At 41.8% G+C, this 21,186-nt stretch overlaps 1 protein-coding gene across 8 annotated transcripts in view; it reads right to left on the bottom strand.

Annotated features, from left to right (window-relative positions):
* Positions 1–4,082: 4,082 nt before the first annotated feature.
* Arhgap21 (Rho GTPase activating protein 21) overlaps positions 4,083–21,186 on the bottom strand; it is a 136,088-nt gene continuing 118,984 nt past the window's right edge. For 6 of the 8 annotated variants that reach the window (XM_031369147.1, XM_031369145.1, XM_031369149.1 and 3 more), the window contains 13 exons: positions 19,643–19,927; positions 17,675–17,739; positions 17,456–17,595; positions 16,800–16,942; positions 16,365–16,520; positions 16,202–16,280; positions 15,546–15,619; positions 15,380–15,469; positions 11,681–11,806; positions 11,452–11,493; positions 11,035–11,140; positions 9,149–9,180; positions 4,083–6,527 (listed from right to left, as the gene is read on the bottom strand). In XM_031369147.1, coding sequence (XP_031225007.1) covers positions 4,860–6,527; positions 9,149–9,180; positions 11,035–11,140; positions 11,452–11,493; positions 11,681–11,806; positions 15,380–15,469; positions 15,546–15,619; positions 16,202–16,280; positions 16,365–16,520; positions 16,800–16,942; positions 17,456–17,595; positions 17,675–17,739; positions 19,643–19,927 — 3,006 coding nt within the window. In that variant the 3' untranslated portion in view covers positions 4,083–4,859. The remainder of the gene's footprint in view (positions 6,528–9,148; positions 9,181–11,034; positions 11,141–11,451; positions 11,494–11,680; positions 11,807–15,379; positions 15,470–15,545; positions 15,620–16,201; positions 16,281–16,364; positions 16,521–16,799; positions 16,943–17,455; positions 17,596–17,674; positions 17,740–19,642; positions 19,928–21,186) is intronic. The other 2 variants (XM_031369151.1, XM_031369148.1) reach the window with 1 other exon arrangement.

Consider the following 21,186-nt stretch of genomic DNA (forward strand, 5'->3'; position numbering starts at 1 on the left):
TGTTTTTTGGAGTGGAAACTGGGAAAGGAGAAATTTACATGTAAATAAAGAAAATATCTAATAAAAAAGATTATATTTCAAAGGAAAAAAAACTTAGAATTAAAACTTGGTAGTTACAGCTTCATAAACATATTAATTATAAACTTTATTAGATTTGAAAAGACTGAAAATATAATAAATGAACTTACACATCCAACTAAGAAATTAGAGGACCAAACTTTTCCTCCAATAGAAGGGAGCACAATAAAGCCAGAATACAGAGGCAGGCAGATTTCTGAGTTCGAGGCCAGCCTGGTCTACAGAGTGAGTTCCAGGACAGCCAGGGCTACTCAGAGAAACCTTGTCTCAAAAAACCAAAAAAAAAAAAAAAAAAAAAAAAAAAAAAAAAAAAAAAAAAAAAAAAAAAAACCTCATCTGCAAGCCCATTGCATCTGCACTGGCCTATCTCCATCAAGACTTAAGCAGAACCTCGAGTAGAACAACAGAGCAGACCATCCTTCATAGGTATCTGGGAGTGACAGGAGGCAGAAGTGACACTGTAGACTGGTGGAAAAAATAGGGCATATTCAGTCCACACAGTTGGCACCACAGGACAGAAACCACTGGTCTCCAACACATGTCCTTCAAAATTATATAACTTATATCAAGACCTTTTACCTTAAAAAAAAAAAATGTATTGTGGGCCAGCAAAATAGCTCAGCAAGTAAAGGTGCTAGCCACCAAGCCTGATGACCCGAGTTCAATTCTCTGAACACATAGTGAGAAGAGAACCAACTCCCGAAAGCTGTCTGTCCTTTGACCTCTACAACCACGCCATGGCACATTTGTATGCACACTCACACAATAATAATAAATAAAACTTTTAAACGTATTTTAAAAGATCCAGGTGGTGGTAGCTCATGCCTTTAATCCTAACACTTGGGATGCAGAGGCAAGAGGACCTCTGTGAATTCAAGGTCTACAGATTGAGTCCCAGGACAGCCAAGGCTACACAGAGAAACTCTGTCTTAAGAAATCAAGGCGGGGGGCAGGCAGGCAGACAGACAGACTGATTGAAAAACCCTGATACCCAATTATCTTGAGGAAGCAATGAGTAAATGAATGAATGACCTTGTGTTACCCGGTATTAGTTTCAGTATGGCTTGAGAATATTGTCCATGTATCCATGGTCCTTGGTGAGGGACTGCTGTGGTAGTGGCATTTTCAGCAATTGTCTTTACCCACCAAGCCATCTCACTCACCAAAGTGTCTAATAGAAAGAGGTATCACTTTCAGAAGGTCATAGTGCTGGTATGAAGGAGTGACTTCTTCAAGCTGTTTGTTGTTCTGTGAGGTCAGCCCTCACACCTGACCCCTTCTGCATATGGCCAATGTCCCTTCACTTTACCATGAATGTAACAATGTGTAGAATAAGCCTTCCCAGCATGCTGGAAACATTTTCTTAGCTAAATAGATATCCTTATAAAGTATTAAGCCTCGGGCAGTTTATGGCAATACAAGTCAAATCAAGACAATAAATTATATAGTGATCCTGGTTTAATTAAAAATAATTGTTGGCTGGGCATGGTAGCACATACCTTTTATCTTAGCACTCAGGAGGCAAGAGGTAGGCTGATCTCTTTGAGTTTGAGATTAGCATGATCTACATATGGAGTCCCAGGCTAGTCAAGGCTACAGTGAGACCATGTCTCAAAACCAAAACTGTGTATGTGTGTGTGCATGCATGCCACACATATGTAGAGGCCAGAGGTTTTCAATAACCCTACAGTAGTAACTACACTAAATGTAGGCAGGTTGCACATCCAACTACATACTACATTTGAAAAACCTATATGCCAAGCTAAGACTTAAACACCAACACATAAACTCCCAAGGACTGAAATCAAAGGGATTTTACATTTATTAGTAACCTAGTCTCAAAACATAGTTGCTAGACACAGACCTTCTGTCATGAACTATCATCTTCTAGACAGGCTCTGAATAATCAGGGAGGATGCAGATCCAAAAAGTAATGAACTTAACCTCATCTATAATAAAAGTCCAGGAATGACACACACATTCTTCCGAAGGAACTGGTTTTGTTTTAATGACAGAATAGGGCTAATGGGATGGCTCAGAGGGGAGAGGTGTTTACAACACAGACCTGATACCGAGTTCAACCCTGAATCCCATAGGGAGGGAAGAGTGACTCCTGACAGTGGTTCTTTGATCTCTACGTGTGTGGGCCATAGCTTGTGCATGTACACACTTACACATATACAAACATGTGCATGCACCAAACTTGAAAATGGCATGCCGGGAGGCGATGGCGCACGCCTTTGATCCCAGCACTTGGGAGGCAGAGGCAGGTGGATTTCTGAGTTCGAGGCCAGCCTGGTCTACAAAGTGAGTTCCAGGACAGCTAGGGCTACACAGAGAAACCCTGTCTCTAAAAACAAAAACAAAACAAACAAACAAAAAAAGCAATATATAGATATGTGTGTGTGTGTTTCAAGATCTATGCCTCATTCTTTTTAATGGTTCAAAGTTCATCTCTGTTTAGTGATCACACAGTGATCATTGGCAATAGTCAATAAGCAAAGCCTTCAGCTGTTTGGAAATGAAATTGAACCCCATAGGAATAACACAGGGGTTCAAGAGAAACAAACCCAGGATGGGAACCAAGTAAAATAAATGAATGAATAAACAAAATGTGTCCAATTTTGTATGCATGTGCACACACATGTGGGAACCATTTCTCTCCTTCCACCATGTAGGTTTCAGGGACGGTTGTCAGACGTGGGGCCAGGTACCTGTCTACTGATCCATCTTTCTGGTCAACATTTTTAAAGTTAATAATAAAAATAGACCAGAAAGGTCTAAAATGCATATGCTAGACAATTAAAGAATGAAATCCTGAAAAAAAAGTCTAAATAATTACATTAGGGATTTAAAAAATATACAACTAAATCCAAAAACATAATTTAAGGGCAGATTGAAATACAATTATTTGGGCCTTGAGCCAGACTTTTAAAATGCCTAAGCAAAGGTAATCTTGACAGTTTAGTAATATACTGACTTTTATTTTTGTTGTGTAAAGTATGCAAAAAGAATGTTTTCTTCAGACCTTTACTGATAGGACAACATCCAACCTGGCCTGGTAACAAACACCTTTAGTCTCAGCACCTGGGAGGCAGAGGCAGGGAGAGCTGCAGTCCAGATCAGCCTGGCTTACAAAGTAAGTTCCATGACAACCATGGCCACACAGTAAGGCCCTGTCTAAAATAAGAAAGAAAATCACATTACTGATAGCACAGCTATTCACAGCATGGCATCCACTTGTCTGATGACTGCACTACATTTCTGTTATGTAGCTCTATTGGAGCATTTGTATACTGAGTATGTATTATGCTATAAATTCCTTTCTTTTTTGTAAGAAGGGAACGTAGTCCCTGTGACAATGGTGTATATGTGTATATGCATACATATAGTTTTATAGATAATAGCAATTTTGTTTTGTGACACAGGAGAATTTAAAACATTTTTTTCATAAACAAGTGTTTCAGGTATGGCAGCATTGTGAATCTCCAGCCCCAGTGACTCCTGAGGTCATCAAATCCTAATGTGTATATTTTATGTAAGTGTTATTTATAACATGCCACATTGGGAAGAACTGTTGTCGCTGTCTATGTGAGGAGCTAATTCATTAGTTTACACAGTCTAACATGCTACATAGCTGGGAAGTATAGTCCTGGAAGAACTCTTAGAGCCCCAAAGCCTTTACTTAGCACCCCACAACAGCCCTCACTTAGTGCTCTCCATGAGCCTTTTACTCAGTGACCCCTGCCCAAGAGCCTTCCCTTACTAATGCGCCCCAAGAAAAGGTAAGCAACACACACTGCTGTAGCAAGTTCCTAAGTAAGCAACATAATGTTATAGCCAGTTACTAAGCATCTCCTATGTGAAGGAGTAAGGTCTGCAAGCACTCCCAGAGGCCACTCCCTGCCACTCAGGGAAGAGAAAGGTGCAAGGACCGTGGGAACAGAGGCAAGGCTAGATAATACATAAATAGCACTGTAAAACCGAGTAAGCTCCCAACAGTGCAAAGTTCACCAAAACAATTTTATTTCCAGTGTTTAATTGGGTATGCACACAGGCATGACACAGGTTTGGATAAAGTCCTCATGCAGAATTATATTCTTCTCAGTAAGAAGCCAGTTCCATCCAGGATCCACTATCTACACATCTATGTTACAACATTTATATCCAATCTGGTATCTGAAGAAAAGATACACATAGAATATGTTCATTTAAGTTATTACGTATTTTACAGAAAGATTAAAAATTCAAGTCACACAAAACACAAAAATTGTATTAAAAGTTTGAATATAAAACTCAGATCCACCTGGAATGACTAAAGATTGGAAGTTCTGTATCCACCTGTGTTAACTGGTAAATGTAAGGAAATTTGTTACTGATAAAATGTATTCATTTATTCAATGTACGTTACCTAATTTCAACAATATGGCACCCTAAAAATCAAATGTACTTTTATCATGAGGCACTTTTGTTAGTGAGGAACCAAAAGAACAATTTGGCTGCAGGAGGCAGCGACTTTCTTCAGTAATTTGGGGAATATACTATGTAGTGAGTTGCAACAAACACTTTGCTTATTTGTATACAACTATCTGATATACTTTTAAATATATGTGTGTTCTTCTGGCTGTAGTAATGCACTGTAAAGCTATTTCACAGTGCAAAATGGTGAATCCAGCCCAAACCAAGGCTGCATAATAACAATTCTGGTACAAGAAAACTATTTACAGAGTTACTGGACTGTGTAACAGTAGTTTTTCCTTGCTAGAGTGGATAGACCCAGCCTAAGGGCAGAGAGGAGTCTCTGCTTTAGTGTCGGGACTTTCAGACAGTTTGTGGGGGTGGGTGTTGGCCGCAGAACTAGCATTTTGCCTCATGTTCTGGAAGCTTTCTCCGTTTATTTGGTCAGGTGACTGTGGTGGTGTGGAAAGGGGGGGCTGGCTGGTTGAAGCCAAGATGCTGGTAGCACCCCTAGCTTCGGGATGCTGAGACAGCGGTGTGTGTGTGCTGGTGGGTGGGAACAGCACGCTGGGGCTCTCGGCCTGGGGCTCGCGGCCTTCACCTCCACTAAGGTCGGTGGCGCTGGTGCGGATGCGCTCCCTGGCAAGCCAGTCTGAGATGGAGAGGTCCTGGGCTGAGCATTTGGGTTTTAACCGATTCACAGCTGAAAGTTCGGACTCTTTGTCCGAACTCTGCTCATGCGCTTTCCAGAAACTCAGGACGCTGATTTCAGTAGCATCTCTGTGGCCTCCGAGTGTGTGTCTGCGTTTGATGTTTTTCCTTTTCGCTGTCTCTGCAGTAGGTTTTTGATTCCCAACTCCAAACATGTCGTCTGCAGGTGCCCTGGGCCTCAGTTTTAAACGATCTGCTATTTTTGTTTTCCAAGTGGCCTCCTGCTTTTCGGATTCACTTCTGCTGGGTGTCAGGAGGCTCCCAGTGGACTTGCCTTTCTTCATGACATCAAACATCTTGGCCAGGGCAGGCGTTTCCTTCTCAGTCCTCGTGTCTCCGGGGCTTCCACCATCTGACTTGAAGCGAGCAGACTTCTTCCTGGACAGCGTGTCACATTCGATCAGCCTGTGGGAGCTGAACTGCTGCCTGCGGCTGTCTAAACTTGGTGTGAGGCTTCCCTCAGTGCAGCTGGCTTCACTGCCTTCAGAGTTCCTGCGGCCCACCCTGGCAACCTCCTGGAGCTTTCCTCGGAACAGCCGGTCTGAAGTCAGGGCTGTGGGGAACACGGGGAACTCGCTCTCACTGTCCGTCTCCACTGGCCGCCCTTCACTAACCAGCTCGCTCCTCTCATCATCAGCCTCATCCCCCTTGCTCTCTGCCACTGACTGCACCTCAGGGCTCAGACGGCTAGAGTCCAGGCTGGTCAAGTAGGTAGTGGATGATGTGGTAGAATAATCTGACGTGATGGTACCAGCATTGGACAAAAACTCACTGTGCCTGGTTTCCGGATTGGTGGATTTTTTACTGGAGGACCTCGCTAGCGAAGCCTGGGAAGACGTGCTGAGCAGAGTGCCCGAATCAGACCCTGTCTCTTCGCAGTGGGGCTTCTGTGTCAGAAGTGATCTGGGGCTCTCTTTCAGAATGGCCAGGCGACAGCTGAGAGTTGGTGACCTGTTGTGTTTAGAGCTGTGTGGTGGGGATGGTTCTTCCGATGGCATCTTCTCCTCCTTCGTTGTACCCGTGTCTTTCTTAGTGTTACTTTCTTTGGCAACCCTCTGCTTTCTACCTGTTGTCTCGCTTTCTCTTTTGGACTCTTCTTTAATCTCACTGTGACTCTGTTCCATATTCTCCTTCTTAAAAAACACACTGTCCAGCTCATCCTCGGAGCTACTGGGCTGGGCCTTCTCTTTTGGCTTTTTCCTCTTGCGACTGGCGGCTGCGAAGATGGAGGATACAAGCAGTTCCCTGCTATACTGATCCTTCCCGGATCCCCAGGAGCCCTAGAAAACAGGCAGAAAGATAAGGCCATGAACATTGTCCACAGCTGGCTTGTCCCCAGATAGTAAAGAACTAAAGTCTACCAATGTCCCAGATGCAACCACAGCATCGTATATGTTTTAAAACTCCCCTTTGAACTTATATCAAGGTCAACTTAATTACAGGTCCCATTTCTTGCCACATCATGATAGATGCATCTCTCTTACGCTTAAGGGTACTGAGGTTTCCCCATTCCTATTAATTTCCCTATTGGTTTTCTCCACATCCACAATGCTCAAATATTCCCACTTCCTTTATCTGTTCTACAAGTAGAAGAGTTAAGCAGTATTCTGCCGGGGTGATGGTATACACCTGCAATCACAGTTCCGGGTAGGCTGCCAGGAGGAGGACAACAAGTGCCATGCCTGCCCCAATGACACAGTGAGACCCTGTCTCAAACACCCAAAAGGGAAAATTAGGTCAACACCATTCTGACATAGTGTAATATTCAGACATGAGAATAGGATTGTATGTCTGAATTCAATTTTCTAACTGTGGACATCATTTGGTACTGACACTCTACCTGATGCACTCATTCAGCTAAGGGATGTCTGGCTCCCATTACCTCACCAAGAGTGGATCTTCAGAGATTTGCTTTGGGTAAATCAGGTTAGTAAAGATTTCATTCATCTTATGTAACAGCATGACACTGCTGAAAAGGTTGTACATCCTCGCCATGAAGCACTCCGGCACTCTAAGAGTCACTGTTGTTTATTAGAAGTTCTTAATGACAACTATTTAATGAGTTTGTTCAGAAGGTCTGTCTGCTGAGCAGTCTGTTGGTAGGCAGGTGAGTGAGTCCTTGTTCTAGAACACAATCTTGAGTAAAGAATCAAGCAGAAGGCATGTGGAGTAATGGATTCGAGAATATAGTTTTCTTTTATTAAAAAAAAAATGTCTTAAGCTAAGCTGTTATCCTAAGATCTCCTGAAGGGTAAGTCACAGGCCTACAGGACTGTGTTCTTATGTACTGAATGGGTTTCTAAGCCACCCAGTGCACTCCTACGGGTTACTCTGTTCCTCCATGCTCTCCTTAGCACTGGAGGGCCATGGCTGACCTGGGCTGTCTCCAGCATGCTCTGCATGGCATATAGTAAGGATGGATTCTCTATTTGCATCTCAATTTGTTGTTCATAAAAGAAGCACCTAAATTATATCATCTTTAAAATTCTCTAATTCTCTGTGTTGGGGAAAACAAATTTCTACAATTTGGAAACTGTTAGAATAGTACAGAACAATGTAAGATGAGCAGACAGGAAAGGGGTGGGTGTCTAGTGAAGGGAACAGGAATTTCAAGCATGTCTTTCTGATTTCAAAACTATTGTCTGTAGTTAGGTACAGCAATATAATTGGGAAGCAGAGACTAGAAGATTTTGTGTCCCAGGCTAGCCAGGGCTACCTACTGGGACCATTCAAACAATGAAAGAGAAGTATTTGAGATCTACAAAGACCAAGGAGACATGACAATTGAATGTAAGCAATGATTCTTGATTACTCTTGAGAGGGGAGGCTCGGAGTAGGTAATTAGAAAAGAATACTCAGGTAACGGAAAAATCTGCATAAAAACACTTTATATAATAATGTATCATGCTCATGTTAGCATCCTGACTATGATGATTAGACTGTGGTTATGTAGGAGAATGTCTGTGTTCATGGGAGACAAAAATTACATGACTTAGGGTAGTATCATTAGTACTATAATTAACTAGGCAACTATGTGTGTGTGTAAGAATTTACCAGCTAATGAGTATGAGGTAAAAAGATTTGTAAAATTATATCTTTAAGTGACAAAACCCTCGTGGATGAGCTAATTAATTAGCTTTAGATGTTGCCTGAAGAATTTTCAGTTGAGGGTTTGCCCAGACTGGAATATGGGCAAGTGTGTGGAGACTGTTTGATTTCTGAGTTGTGATGGCTTGGCCACTGTAGGCAACACATCCCTAGCAGGAGATCCTTCCTGTAAAGAAAGCCAGCTGTGCATGAGCACCTGAGTAAGCCAGCAAGCACTGCTCTTTTGTGGTTTCTGCTTCCTGCTTGTGTTCTGACATTCCTTAGTGACGGACTGTGACCTGAAAGTATAAGTGAGATAAACACTTTGTTCTCCTAAGTTGTTCTTGGTCATGGCATTTGCTATAGCAATAGAAGCACACTGTAAGAGTTAGTGAGAAGTGACTTGGTGGATAAATTCACCCACCTGTTGTGTATTTGTGTTTTGTATATGTTTTCAGACAGTCTCATTATATAGCAATGCCCAGCCTAGAACTGGTTATCCTCCTGTCTCAAGCCCATGCCATCATCTGGTTTATGTGGGGATTCTCTCTCCCAGTCTTCCTGCTTTTAAGTTAGTCAATGTGACAATGTAAACAGACCACTGTTGTCTGCATCACACTAAACCGTTCCTATAACTGCATCTCTCTAACTTACAATCTTGTACTTTCCAGTCTTCTATTCCAAATTAGCTTCTCTGCATACTGGAGTTTATTCCTCTGGCTCCAGTGTGGAATACACTTGTATGTTAATGATGAAAGTCAGCCCCAACCCAAAGCTACCACGATGTGTTTTCCAGCTGTATGGAACAACTTACCTTAGATTTTGTGGAGTCACTAGTAGCTGAATCTGTGGGAAGTAAATAAAATGTGGTTAGTGGGAGCCAAGCTTCTCCGCTTTCAACAAACAATGCAAAACTTATGAAGAGGACAGGCACAGAACAAAATGTGAAAGCAGAACTCAAAACAAGAACACAGTGGATAGTCAGAGCTCACAAAGATGCAAGCTGCACCACAGAAAGCCACCGCCATGAAAGGATGCTGTGAATTGTAGGCAGAACCAGCTCAATGAGAGGAATGGCAAAGGAGCCCTGTGCTAGACAAAAACAGAGACTCTAGTGCTTATTGTCTAAATAGTAAGTCTAGCAATAAAGAAGCCTGAAGACCTTTAAAAACTATGTCCCACATCTTGTATCTGAAACTGATACACAATGTAGAACTTTCCAGACGGTTCACTGCCCTAGCTACAAATTCAAACACTCAACTGGTGTATATGTTGATTTTTGTCAGACTGTCAGATTGTAATTTGCACGAGCATATCCCAGATGCGAATGGATGCGACAAAGGCATTAGGATGACCTTGACTCCAGGTCACTTTTAGTTTCTTTAGATGATTCTAGTTTTTGTACTTGACCCCAGCTTCACATCTGTGCAGTCAGGGATCCTTTTGGTTAGTTTGGTGAAATTGCTACCAGGTTTGTAAGTATCTATTAACAAAATGCTATTATGGAAATGGAAAAATGGAGACCATAATTTTGCTGTCTGGCAAAAACTCAGATTATACAAGTATAAAGAGGGTAGGAAGGGGCCAGCGCTATGAAGAATAAATATCAATTTTGGGATTTTTATCTTTGAACTTTTGGGAAATAATTTTCAAAATTAATGAGCTGGGCCCGTGCCACGCCCCTTTTAACACATGGCTAAGTGCTTTATGACTTTAAGAACCGGTTGACCATACCATGCTATTTCTCCTCAGGGTCTGCTTCAGAAATAACAAGAGACAGCAGAAAAACTTTTAAGAAAGTAGTAGTGATCTGTTTACAATATTCTTAAGAGAGACGTGTACAGCACAGATCGACCAGGTTGGCATTTACAAGAACCGGGGGTTTCTGCAGACAAGGCAACTACAGTGTGGACAGCAGTCCTCTTTCTTCCTACAGCTCCAGTTGTCCATCAGGGACATCACAGAATCCACTAGTGACATTACCGTGTGATAGACTCCTCCCACTTCGCCTGTGCAACATCAGTATAGATTTGCCTGTGTTAGTAAGTGCTGAAAAAACCCTTTAGAGCTAAAACAAGAACTAGAGACAAAGGGAGAACATGGTGTAATAGCATGCCAGATTAATGCAACAGTTTGGCGGGAGACGATTTCATCCAGAGCCTATTAAATACTAATACTTAACCAAGCGTTAGGGTGGCAATAGGAGAGAGAAGAAAATCAAGGTCAAGTGGAGTGACTTTGACTGCGACGTCTCTAGTGACATGATAGGACTGAGAGGGGCAGTTCGGCATACGTAGCTTGCTGCCCTCAGAGAACTGGTCCCAAATAGAACTAAGCACCCAGTCTAACCATTCTTTCTGCCGTCACAGCAACCACATATTCAGCAGCATATATCTGTTTTACCTTGTGATGACTATTACATGGAAACTGTGAATTAAAAAAAAATAAAACAAAACAGTGGTTTGCATGCTCATCGCTCTCAGCTTTCCATTCTGACACATATCACAACTCCATGCACTGTCAATGTGTTACAGTCGCTGGAAGATCATCAGAAAAGGCGGACTGCAGTTTTTATTAGTAGAAAGGAAAAGGAAGAAGAAAGAGAAAACAACCCATATGGAGTGTTACTATGGCTGCTCGCTGTTTCCCTTTATAGGAAGATCAAGTAACCTAGAGGTCAGTACTGCCCAGACAAGTTACCTGATACATCTCCAGGGAGCACGCCTGTCCTTCCAATGTTGGTGAGTAAATGATCTATGTTTGGTACTGGCTGGGAGTCTACTGTGTTCTCCTCCTGCACTGCTGTCTATGGTTAACAAACAAAGAGCTCTTCATCATCTCTTCAAAGGCAACTTTCTTTAAAATTTAAACAACATTTAGTAAAAGATACATTATTATATGGAGCATGAGTTTAATTTTGCATTGGTTAGATGTCACTAATGATAAAGTAGGCACCATAGTTATATTCTTATCAGGTCAGCAACTGAGAAGCTAGACGCCTGCATCAGGGGTGCAAAGCTGGTAACAGTGCACAAAGCAGAAGACCAAGATGGCCGTGGCATCAAGAAGGAGCCTGTGTCCCCACGAAAGCAGCAGAGCACACGCGGGTGTACTTACGAGAGGCTCTTCGGCACCCTCTTCTGTGAAAAACCAGTCATGCTAAAATTTAAAATAAAAAAGGTGAGAATAATTAAATAACCCCCAAAGTGTAGCTCTATCTTAGAGAACAGCACAGACAAAAGGGAACGTATTATGGGAAGAAGCAGTGGAGGCATCTTCGTCCTACCAGTTGTCTGTCAGCTGTGGCAAAAGCAAACTTGCAGGAAGAGACGCAGTGAGAACTTACGTGCTGGATGAGGGTCTCCACGATCTTGTACTGGTCAGGCATGTGCGTCACCATGTGGGTCATGTTGTCTTCTGATGTTCTCACTAGAGTTGGACCAAAAACGATCGCTAGGTTTCTGGGTTCCATCTGAAAGAAAGGATGAAGGTGGGAAATCAGACTAAAGCTCCATGGCAGCTTTAGCTTTTTGTTGCTGAAATTTATTTATGGCAAGTTGTTTTTGATGAAAAAATACAATTGGATGACGAGAAGTACATTCTTCCTAGGTCATATTCTCTTCAGCAAATCCTCCAGTGATAATACGCAACACCTAATTGCCATCCCTGTTTTTCCCAGAACTCTTTGAAACCAAATCAATCAACAATTCTTAATTAACAAAGAAGGATTAGGTGGCAAGAAAAGGAAAAGTGAAATGTAAGAATAAGGAACTCTGTTTCTTGGGAACTGGAAGGAAGGGACAAAGGACTTAGAAATATATGCAAGTTTCCAGATTCTTCTCTGTGTCATACATCAAAATCATTAACTGAGGAAGACAAGTCTGAAGATAACTTTTTGATTCACTTTTACCCCACCCAAATCTCCTGAAGTTCTGGGATTAGCTTTGCTTCATTCTTAGCATGACGGTCTTCTGATCAGTTTGTACATTCACTGATATACTATTCTGAATTTCTGGCCCAATTATGACAGTCATGGGCATGGATCCTGTTTTCTTTTATATTACTTTTGAGCTTAAGCTTTTTTCTTTTTTCTTTTTTTGTGGTGATGTGTCTCTGTATATGGAGACAGCTCTGGAACCGGTTGAGACCAAAACATCTATACACAGCCAATAACAATTATTGAGTATAGATTTCTTTTTTCTTTTCGTTTTTATATATTTTTTTTTTATATTTCAAATTTTATCCCCTTTCCCCATTTCCCCTCCGAAAGCTCCCCTTATCCCATTCCCTTCCCCCCTGCTCACTAACCCATCCACTCCCCTGTCCCCTATACCAGGGCATTAAGCCTTCAGAAGACCAAGGGCCTCTCCTCTCACTAATGTCCCATAAGGCCATTCTCTGCTACATATGTGGCTGGAGCCATGAGTCCCTCTTTGTGTACTCTTTGGTTGGTGATTTAGTCCCTGGGGACTCTGGGGGTACTGGTTGGTTCATACTGTTGTTCCTCTTTTGGGGCTGCAAACCCCTTTATGACCTTAAGTTTTGATAAAGTATTAAATAACCTCAACCCCAATCTTAAGAATCCAAACTTTAACCAATCTTAAGAAGCCGTCAGGGTATTTAAAAAACACCACAAAACTCAGAAGAAAAAAGGCATACTAAAATCAAGATTCATCATGTGAGCCCCCTACTAGACTGTCTGTGAGGCATAGGCCTGTGTGTAAAAATAACCAGACAAAAGCCTGGAACCTGTCTCTTCACTGAAACAGCTGACACTTATCGTTTAATCTGTGTTATACACAATACCATACCATACCCAGTGCAGAAAAATAAATTCTCACTAAAATTAGGATTTCCCTAGAACAATGACTTATTAAAATAAAAATGCAACCTTTGGGAAGGATTTGGGCACCAGCGTTTATGTACTGTTCTGAAATTTACCATCATTTTATTCTAACCCTATGTTGGTACATATGCCCACCACATCAAAAACTTTGTCAGGTGTTCAGCAGATTCTTGCTTATGGCTTCATTTCTTTAGACTAATGATATACATTAATATTTATGTTTGTTTTGTGTGAATAAATTTTAGCTAGCACCTACATATAAAAGATGACATTTGGCCTACTTTTTCGTTTCTGGCAATTGTTTGAAATGTGAATTTAAGTTCCAAAAAATTAGGTTAAAATAAGTCAAGGACCAACTAAAGAGTATACAAGGGCTGGACCCTGCCTCCACCCAACCCCAACCCATGTGTAGCAGAGCGCACCATGGTCTTCACACAGGTCTCCTAACAACTGGAGCCAGAGCTTACCTGGACTCTGTTCCCTGTCTGTGGATCCCATTTCCCTAACTGGCCTGCCTTGTCTGGCCTCAGTGGGAGAGGACGTGCCCAGTGCTGCAGTGACATGAGGTGACAGGGTGGATTGGTATCTCCCCCTTTTCAGACCTGAAGGAGAGGGGTGGGGGAAGTGGCTGTGTGAGGCAGGGACTGAGAAGAGAAGTGGGGCTGCAATCAGGATCTAAAGTGAATAAATAAATTAATGGGAAAAGAAAGAAAGATGAAAAGTTAAGGGAATAAAATACCATATTGTCTTCAAGTCTGGGTATTAATCTAGCAAACCCACTACGCCTGTGGCTCTAGTACTTACGAGGAGGCGGCAAGAGAATAATACCTTTAAGAACACACATGCTCCGTAAAGGTGAGTTCAAGACCAGCCTGAGCTACCTGAGAGCCTTTCTCAAAAAAAATCCCTAAATAAGTAAAATGTTAGGACAGATTTCTAAAAGAAAAAACTGAACCAGGGATGGTGGTTCATAAAGGTAGATGAGATCTCTGAGTTTGAGGCCAGCCTGGTCTACAGAACAAATTCCAGGGCAGCTGCACTATACAGACGGCCTGCCTTAAAACAAACAAACACTACCGTCCATCCTGCAAAACTGCAGAATGGCACACCATGCTTCAGGGATAACCAACTAGCAAATATTCCAGCTAGAATTATATTGGGGAAACTCTGATTTTCTGTACAAACTTTTAGAGACAGCTCAGTAGACTGGCGTCTTTGGGTTTGGCCTCCCCCCAGCTCCCTGGTGCAGAGGCATGTGCAGTCTTCCCCATCTCCTCAGACAGGCTGACGGTGATGCACTGCTGGACAATTGAGCTCTGCCTCCCACAGGCAAGGCAGGAAGCAGTCTTAGGAGAGGAGTGTTAGCCACAGTCCTTAGCTTTTTCTCTTTAATGTTATCCCTCCAAAACACAGTATGATCATCCAAGAACTTTAGTGAATGATCTGAGTTAGAAGGAGAATCATCTAACCTCATGATAGAATGGACTCAGGTAACAATCATTCACTGACTAAGCAAAATGAAATAAAGACTAAAATGGACCAGTGAAATACAATATCTGGATCTTATCTAGGTATTTAAAGAAATAACCATACTGTAAAAACCTTTTTTAAAAAGTCAAGAAAATTGCCAGGCAGTGGCGGCGCTCGCCTTTGATCCCAGCACTTGGGAGGCAGAGGCAGGTGGATTTCTGAGTTCGAGGCCAGCCTGGTCTACAGAGTGAGTTCTAGGATAGCCAGGGCTATACAGAGAAACCCTGTCTCAAGAAAGAAAAAAAAAGTCAAGAAAACTGAATATGAACTGAATATCTGATACTCCTTAGAACAGCAAGAAAGCTACCATCCCTGCCTAATAGGAAACTAAAGAAAATGTCTCGGCGTATCTTGTCTGGTGTCCTTTGGCTGGTTTATCACACATATATGCCACCTACTCAAGCTAGTGACATAAAGCCAAAAACAAAAATCAAACTTTAACTTCCATTTTTCTTGCTGGCTGAATGTAAAATGAAACATTTCTAAATGAAATTCCCTTCACAAAAGGGCAGCTGCTGCCTGTGGAACCTCTGCTGTGGGGTGATCTTCAGAAAGATCTAGCCAGCCCAGTCTGACGCATGCTCAGGCTTCTGTGAAATAAAAATTTTTAGCTCAGAGCACTGAAGGCCAACCTTCAGAGAGTTCACTTCAGCCCTGTACCTGACATACCTTATTTTTTTCTGAGTTTTCTGCCACTGTCTTCAGATGAGCCGAGAGAAACTTCAGTGTCTCAAAATGATGCTCGGGCAGATCATGAATCTGGAACATATTATTTTGAGGATGGATTTAAATGCTGCATTTGAGCTGCACCTCCCCAAGTAAAAGTAATACCTACTAGTCTCTTTAGCGTTCTCAGGCGATCTAGCGGGTCCTCCTTACGATTGGCCTCGATGAAGTCAGCATATTTGTCTGGCAGCATAGGAAGAAGAGAACACGGTTAACTGCTTGGGTGAAATACAGTGTCACTCTGTTCAAGGAACCACGATTTTAAAATGTACAAGACTTTCAAGCATCTCTAAACATAGATCTTTGAAATGTACATGCTGGAGATGGTTCTTAATGATCTCCAAGCTTTCCCAACAATCAGAGTAGAGTTCTCTCAGTGAGATGCCTCTGAAGCCACAGCCTGGCATTCAGTCAGCCTGTCCATTATCCCTACCTAAGAGTAGCACCTAGTACAGGGTCCTTTCATTATATTTTATGTCCAGAAAATTTGACTGAAACAATAACAACATTTTTAGCTTAATGACAAACATAGGCCAATATAGAGCTTATTTTCATTTTACTAAAGCATATCAATTTGCAAATGATTCTCACCAAAATTTATGAAAAGACTATAAATGACCAAAACCAGTTCTTAATTATGCTTTTCATTTAATTTAGACCCAAGATAAATGCTGTTTCCTTCATCCCTGGTTTTTCTAGTTTGATTATGGTTTCTAGCACAGGCTGAGCCTTTTCCTCTGGCATGATTTGTGGGTGCTAACTCACCATTCGTAAAGAGAGGCTCAGGGAGCTTTCTGAAGAAGGATTTTAGTAAACTGCTTATCACATTCAAATCTCGCCATTTCTGGATATGCAAAACAGAAATACAGTATGATCATTGTTATGAAAGGAAAAAGTGAATCAGTTAGTCCAACAGAAATGAACCTACATCATCTTGTATGTCAATGTCTGCCATCCCCTTGTTGAGTTCTTCCTGCATGCTTGAAATGGCTGCGTTGTTGCCAGGAACTCGGTAAATACCTGTATATTCAAGACCCCTTTCTTCAACTAATTTGCAACATATATCAACGATTAATGGAATGTACTGCAAAACAAGAAACCAGCATTTTATTTAACAGAGTAACAAAGTTTGAAAATGAATTCCTACTGACCATTTCCGATTAAATCACCACTGTAGTTCAGAGTTAGTATGTTAGATAAAAAGCTTAAAGATAAAAATTACTCGGCCAACAGAGCAGTCATCCCAAGGGAGGACAGTGCACTAGGTGGGCAGGCAGCCCCCTTATCTGAAGGGCTGTGTCCTTAGGCCCCACTCCCACAGACACTGGCGCAGAAGTCCAGATAGACGGTTGGGCTCTCCTACCCTGTTGGTGTGGGCAGGTGGGCAGTCATCCAGCCTAACTCCAAAGGTCCCTGTGGCGGCCGGCTTTTTCTCAAACGTCTTCCTCACGATGCTTGGAATGCCTCTTCTCCAAGTACCTCTGTCTTTGGGGGGACTGGTATCATCTTTTGATTGTTACACAAAATGATGATGTTACACAAAAATGGAAACAAGAATATTTAAGTTTAATTCATCAGTGCTTAATTAACTGTAGTCTTATATTATAAATCAGTCTACATTCACCACAATTATTCTCTTCCTACTGCTATGCCTCCGATGTGTCCATACAACTTGTCAAATACAGTTATATTTCTTCCCTTTCAGACAGAAGGCAGAAGCAGTGTGTCCTCTTTATAAGAGGCAGGGAAGCACTGCCTCTCTCTCACAGAGATGTATCTGGCCATTTACATCTGTAAAGATGCCTTCATGTGACTATTGTGTGTTCTCCTACCCTTTCTCTTGATTAAAGAAACAGATGCCCCTGGCTTTACCTTAAAGGAAAATGCCCACTGAGATTGTACCATGTCTGCAGTGACCTACGACCTACCAGCCAACCCATCAACCAACCCCTGGTAAAAACAGCCCTGGAAAGCGAGGGCACAGCCTCGCGCTCCAGCTCAACCCCTCGCTGCTATTACCTTTGCCGAGAAGCTTCCTCTCCGACTCCTCCTTTGGGGAATGTGGGCTTTGAGTCTTTGGCTCTGATTTAGCACCCAGCAAAGTCTGCCTGATGCTAAGACTCTGGCGAGGTGTTTTTGGCAACTGTTCTGTTCTGCTGCTGAAAGAAAGAAACCTTTCTAAAGCACTGTACAAGAAACATCTACATTAACCATAGGCATGGTGGGATTCTCACTCACCTCAGCAGACTGTTATACTCTTTGATCCTTCGACTAATTAGATCTCTGTTGGTAACTCCAGTGTCCTACAGAAGGAGCATAAGATGACAATGGGAATCAGTTATTAGACTATTAGCAGCAGAGGGTAACCATGAGTTTGAGGCTTGCTACTGAACCAACTTGTTAATACAAACGCTATTACTTGTTTCTCAATGGAGATGGTCCAATTGCCCGCTGCCCCTGCAAGTCAGTTTGCTGTGTATTTCCTGTATTTATGCACACCTTGGATAATTCTTAAGCCTCAGGGATTCAGTACTCCTGAATTGATATGCTATGTAAAATGTGTGACTGGGAGCACAAAGCTAACTTCTCTAGCACCAGGAAAAATGATAAGCATTCAATAATAATGCCACTGAATCAACGAATCTGCTAAAGATAAACTTGAATAAGTAACAGTGAAGTAGAATCAGGTGGTATCAAAAGGGGCAGTTCATGAAGAACCCACTTTGTCCTTTGCCCCAAGTTGAACCCAGAACTGAGCAAACAGAAAAAACTCTACTTGTAAACAATTGCAATTACATACTGGTATGTGTCTGCAAACATTTTTTAAAAATATATGTCTTATTTTGAGTGTAATATAGCCACAAAGGCAAGAATGAAAATACTTAAAGAGATTATGCTCTTTTGGCTATCAGATTATTGAAACTCTGGTTCTTAAGAAGTTAGAATTCTCCTGGAATCTCATGCTGAAAGAAGGGCTCGCTATCATCATACATGGCATCAATTAGAGGGGATGCCTCCTAGAAAGAGATTTCACTCAGTTTTGTCACTTATCAATCCTGAGCCACAATGGTGATGGGCAGGACCATACCCTGACCAGGACTGCTTAGTTATGCATGCCGTTCTGCCTTCTAGATTTCCAAAGATAGGCCTGGGCAGCCCCCGGCCTCCTTGCCCCTCTTCTCAGTGTTACCACATTAAGTAAATCCCTTCTCCACTTATTACTTTGCCCAAGCTTAGGAAGACAAATTGCACGTTTTCTTTCATAAGCACACCCTAGATTTTAATTTTTGTATGCGTGCATGTCTATAAGTGGGTATAGGACTTAGAAAAAGGACTGTGAGTATGGAAAAAGAAGAGAGAAGGAAAAAATAAGGAGGCAGCAAACCCACATGAGAAGAAGGCAGGCTACCTGCAGGACGAAGGGACCAGGAGGAAAGGGGCTGAGGGAGAAGGATCAACGACAAGTCCGCACGAAAATGCCATAAGGTATCCTATTACTCTGTATGCTAATTAAAAACCCAAGTAAGTTTTGAAGTTTAATCTACCTTCAGCTTCTTCGCACACAACTCAGCTGACACCACACTTAGCAGCTACAGAACGTAGGCTAATCGTCTTCATGGGATAAGCACTACCTCAACTACTACACTCCCAACACCCTGACGTGTGAGCCAGAGAATCTCAAGCACGTAAAGCACTATTTGTTTCTTTAAAGGCTTATAACATGATTTTTCATAGCACATGCTTCCTGAGAAGTGCATAACTACACCAGGGTATATTGTATTTTGCTTGTACAACTCCATGAAAACAAAACAATACACTGTACCTTTACATAGCCATTTGTCTTGTCAATGTTTGAACTGTAGCCCAGCCCACAATACTAATCTCTATGTCAAAGAGGCTTGTAATTTTGTCAAAAAGGTTCCTACAGGTTCTACGTTGTACATAAGAAGTACCCACGGATTTTGATATCCCAAGTGTCCTGACCCTCCTCACAGTGGTTTGTTGTGTCTGAAAAAACGAGAATCTGAATATCTTCTTGTTTAGTAACAGTACTTTCCAGTAAGTAAAAAGAATGCATGTATACTAGAGTTTTCCTTTTAAATGACTGAAATTACAGTATCTCATTCCTTACAAAAAATAATCTAGTCAATGCTTTTAGTCTGCCTAGGGACCATACTGTCGAAGTATCAAGCTTCACCCACATACCTCTTCATTTAGGTTGCTACTTTCCTGAATAGTTTTGATCCACGCTAACATATCGTCTCTGTCTTCAGCCTGGAACAGGCATTCACAGTCAGACGTGGTAAGTCGGAACACATTCCTCCTCTTGGTCTCACTGTACGAGATGTCTATCAGGCAAGCGTTGACACTGATGGGCTGCTCTTCTTCTGATGGTGTTGTCTGCTCTCTTCTGTCTTTGTACAAGTAAAGTGAATGGCCCCGAAGGACAACATACATCTGTTTCCATGGCCGAATACTGCCACCGACTCTCTAGAATACATAATTGGTCCATGTTTGTAAATATGCAATACAAGGCTAGAACTCTATGACCGGATCACTAAGTTATGCCTTTCATATGAATACTTGTGTACCTCATATAGCAGATGTCTCATTTACTTGAAATCACATGAAAAGAGGAAGGGTAAAACAAAGTCAGTAAAGTTGCATGTTGCCAAGCCTGATTTGCATTTGATCCTAGAGACCCACAAAGTACAAGAGAGCCAACTCTCACATGCTGCCTTCTGACCTCCAATGCCTTGCTATGGCATAGGGACAATCTCTCGATACACACACAGGTAGACTTAAAAATGTAGCTGGGCCTGGTGATTTATGTCTTTAATCCCAGTACCCAGTAAGCAGAACTTCTGAGTATGAGGCAACCTGGTTTACTTAGCAAGTTCCAGGCAACACAGTGAGATAAATCCTGTCTAAATTTAAATAAATAAATAAATAAATAAATAAATAAATAAATAAATACAATTTTATAATGTACAACCCTTTTAAATGTCACATATATGCCAATTAGGAAATGTATCTGCACCAATGCTAAAGACAGTCAAAACCCAACGACAGATGGGAAGACAAAACTGAATATTGAAACCCAATAAATGCAGAGATGCATGAAAAGTGGCCGTTGGTACTGTTTGCTTTTTTTTGTTTTTATCAACAATCATATGAATACAAAAGTAAAGAAGTTTTCACAAAACAAAACAAAACAAAAAACAAATCGGGAAGTAGTGGTGCATGCCTTTAATCCTAGCACTCAGGGAGTCTGAGGCAAGCCTGGTCTACAAAGTGAGTTCCAGGACAGCCAGAGCTATACAGAGAAACCCTGTGTCGAAAAACCAAAACCAACCAAACAAGCACAAAACCAAAAAGCCCAAAACAAAGCAAAATAAACAAAGAAATCCACTGAATATTCTTCTTTTTCCTTCTGGTGCTAGGGACTGACTCCAAGCGTTGCTTGTGTCAACCAAGGGCTGTAACGCTGAGCTGTATCTCTGGCAACAAAAACAAAACCAAAACTTAAAACCTCCACCATAATACAAGTAAAAAAAATCAAGTTTTAGATCAGGGACATGATAAAACAGTCCAGGAGGAAAGTCCTGGAAAGAACAGGTCCTGACAGGAAGTGATGTCACCAGTGCCATCAGCTCTGCATGGAAAACTGGGGTTAAGTCTTCTTATGCAAAGATTTTACTGTGTTGGATTCTACCTACTGAAGCACATGTTGATACCATTATGCTCAT

Source organism: Mastomys coucha, unplaced genomic scaffold (assembly GCF_008632895.1).
Source record: "Mastomys coucha isolate ucsf_1 unplaced genomic scaffold, UCSF_Mcou_1 pScaffold15, whole genome shotgun sequence".
NCBI lineage: Eukaryota > Metazoa > Chordata > Mammalia > Rodentia > Muridae > Mastomys > Mastomys coucha.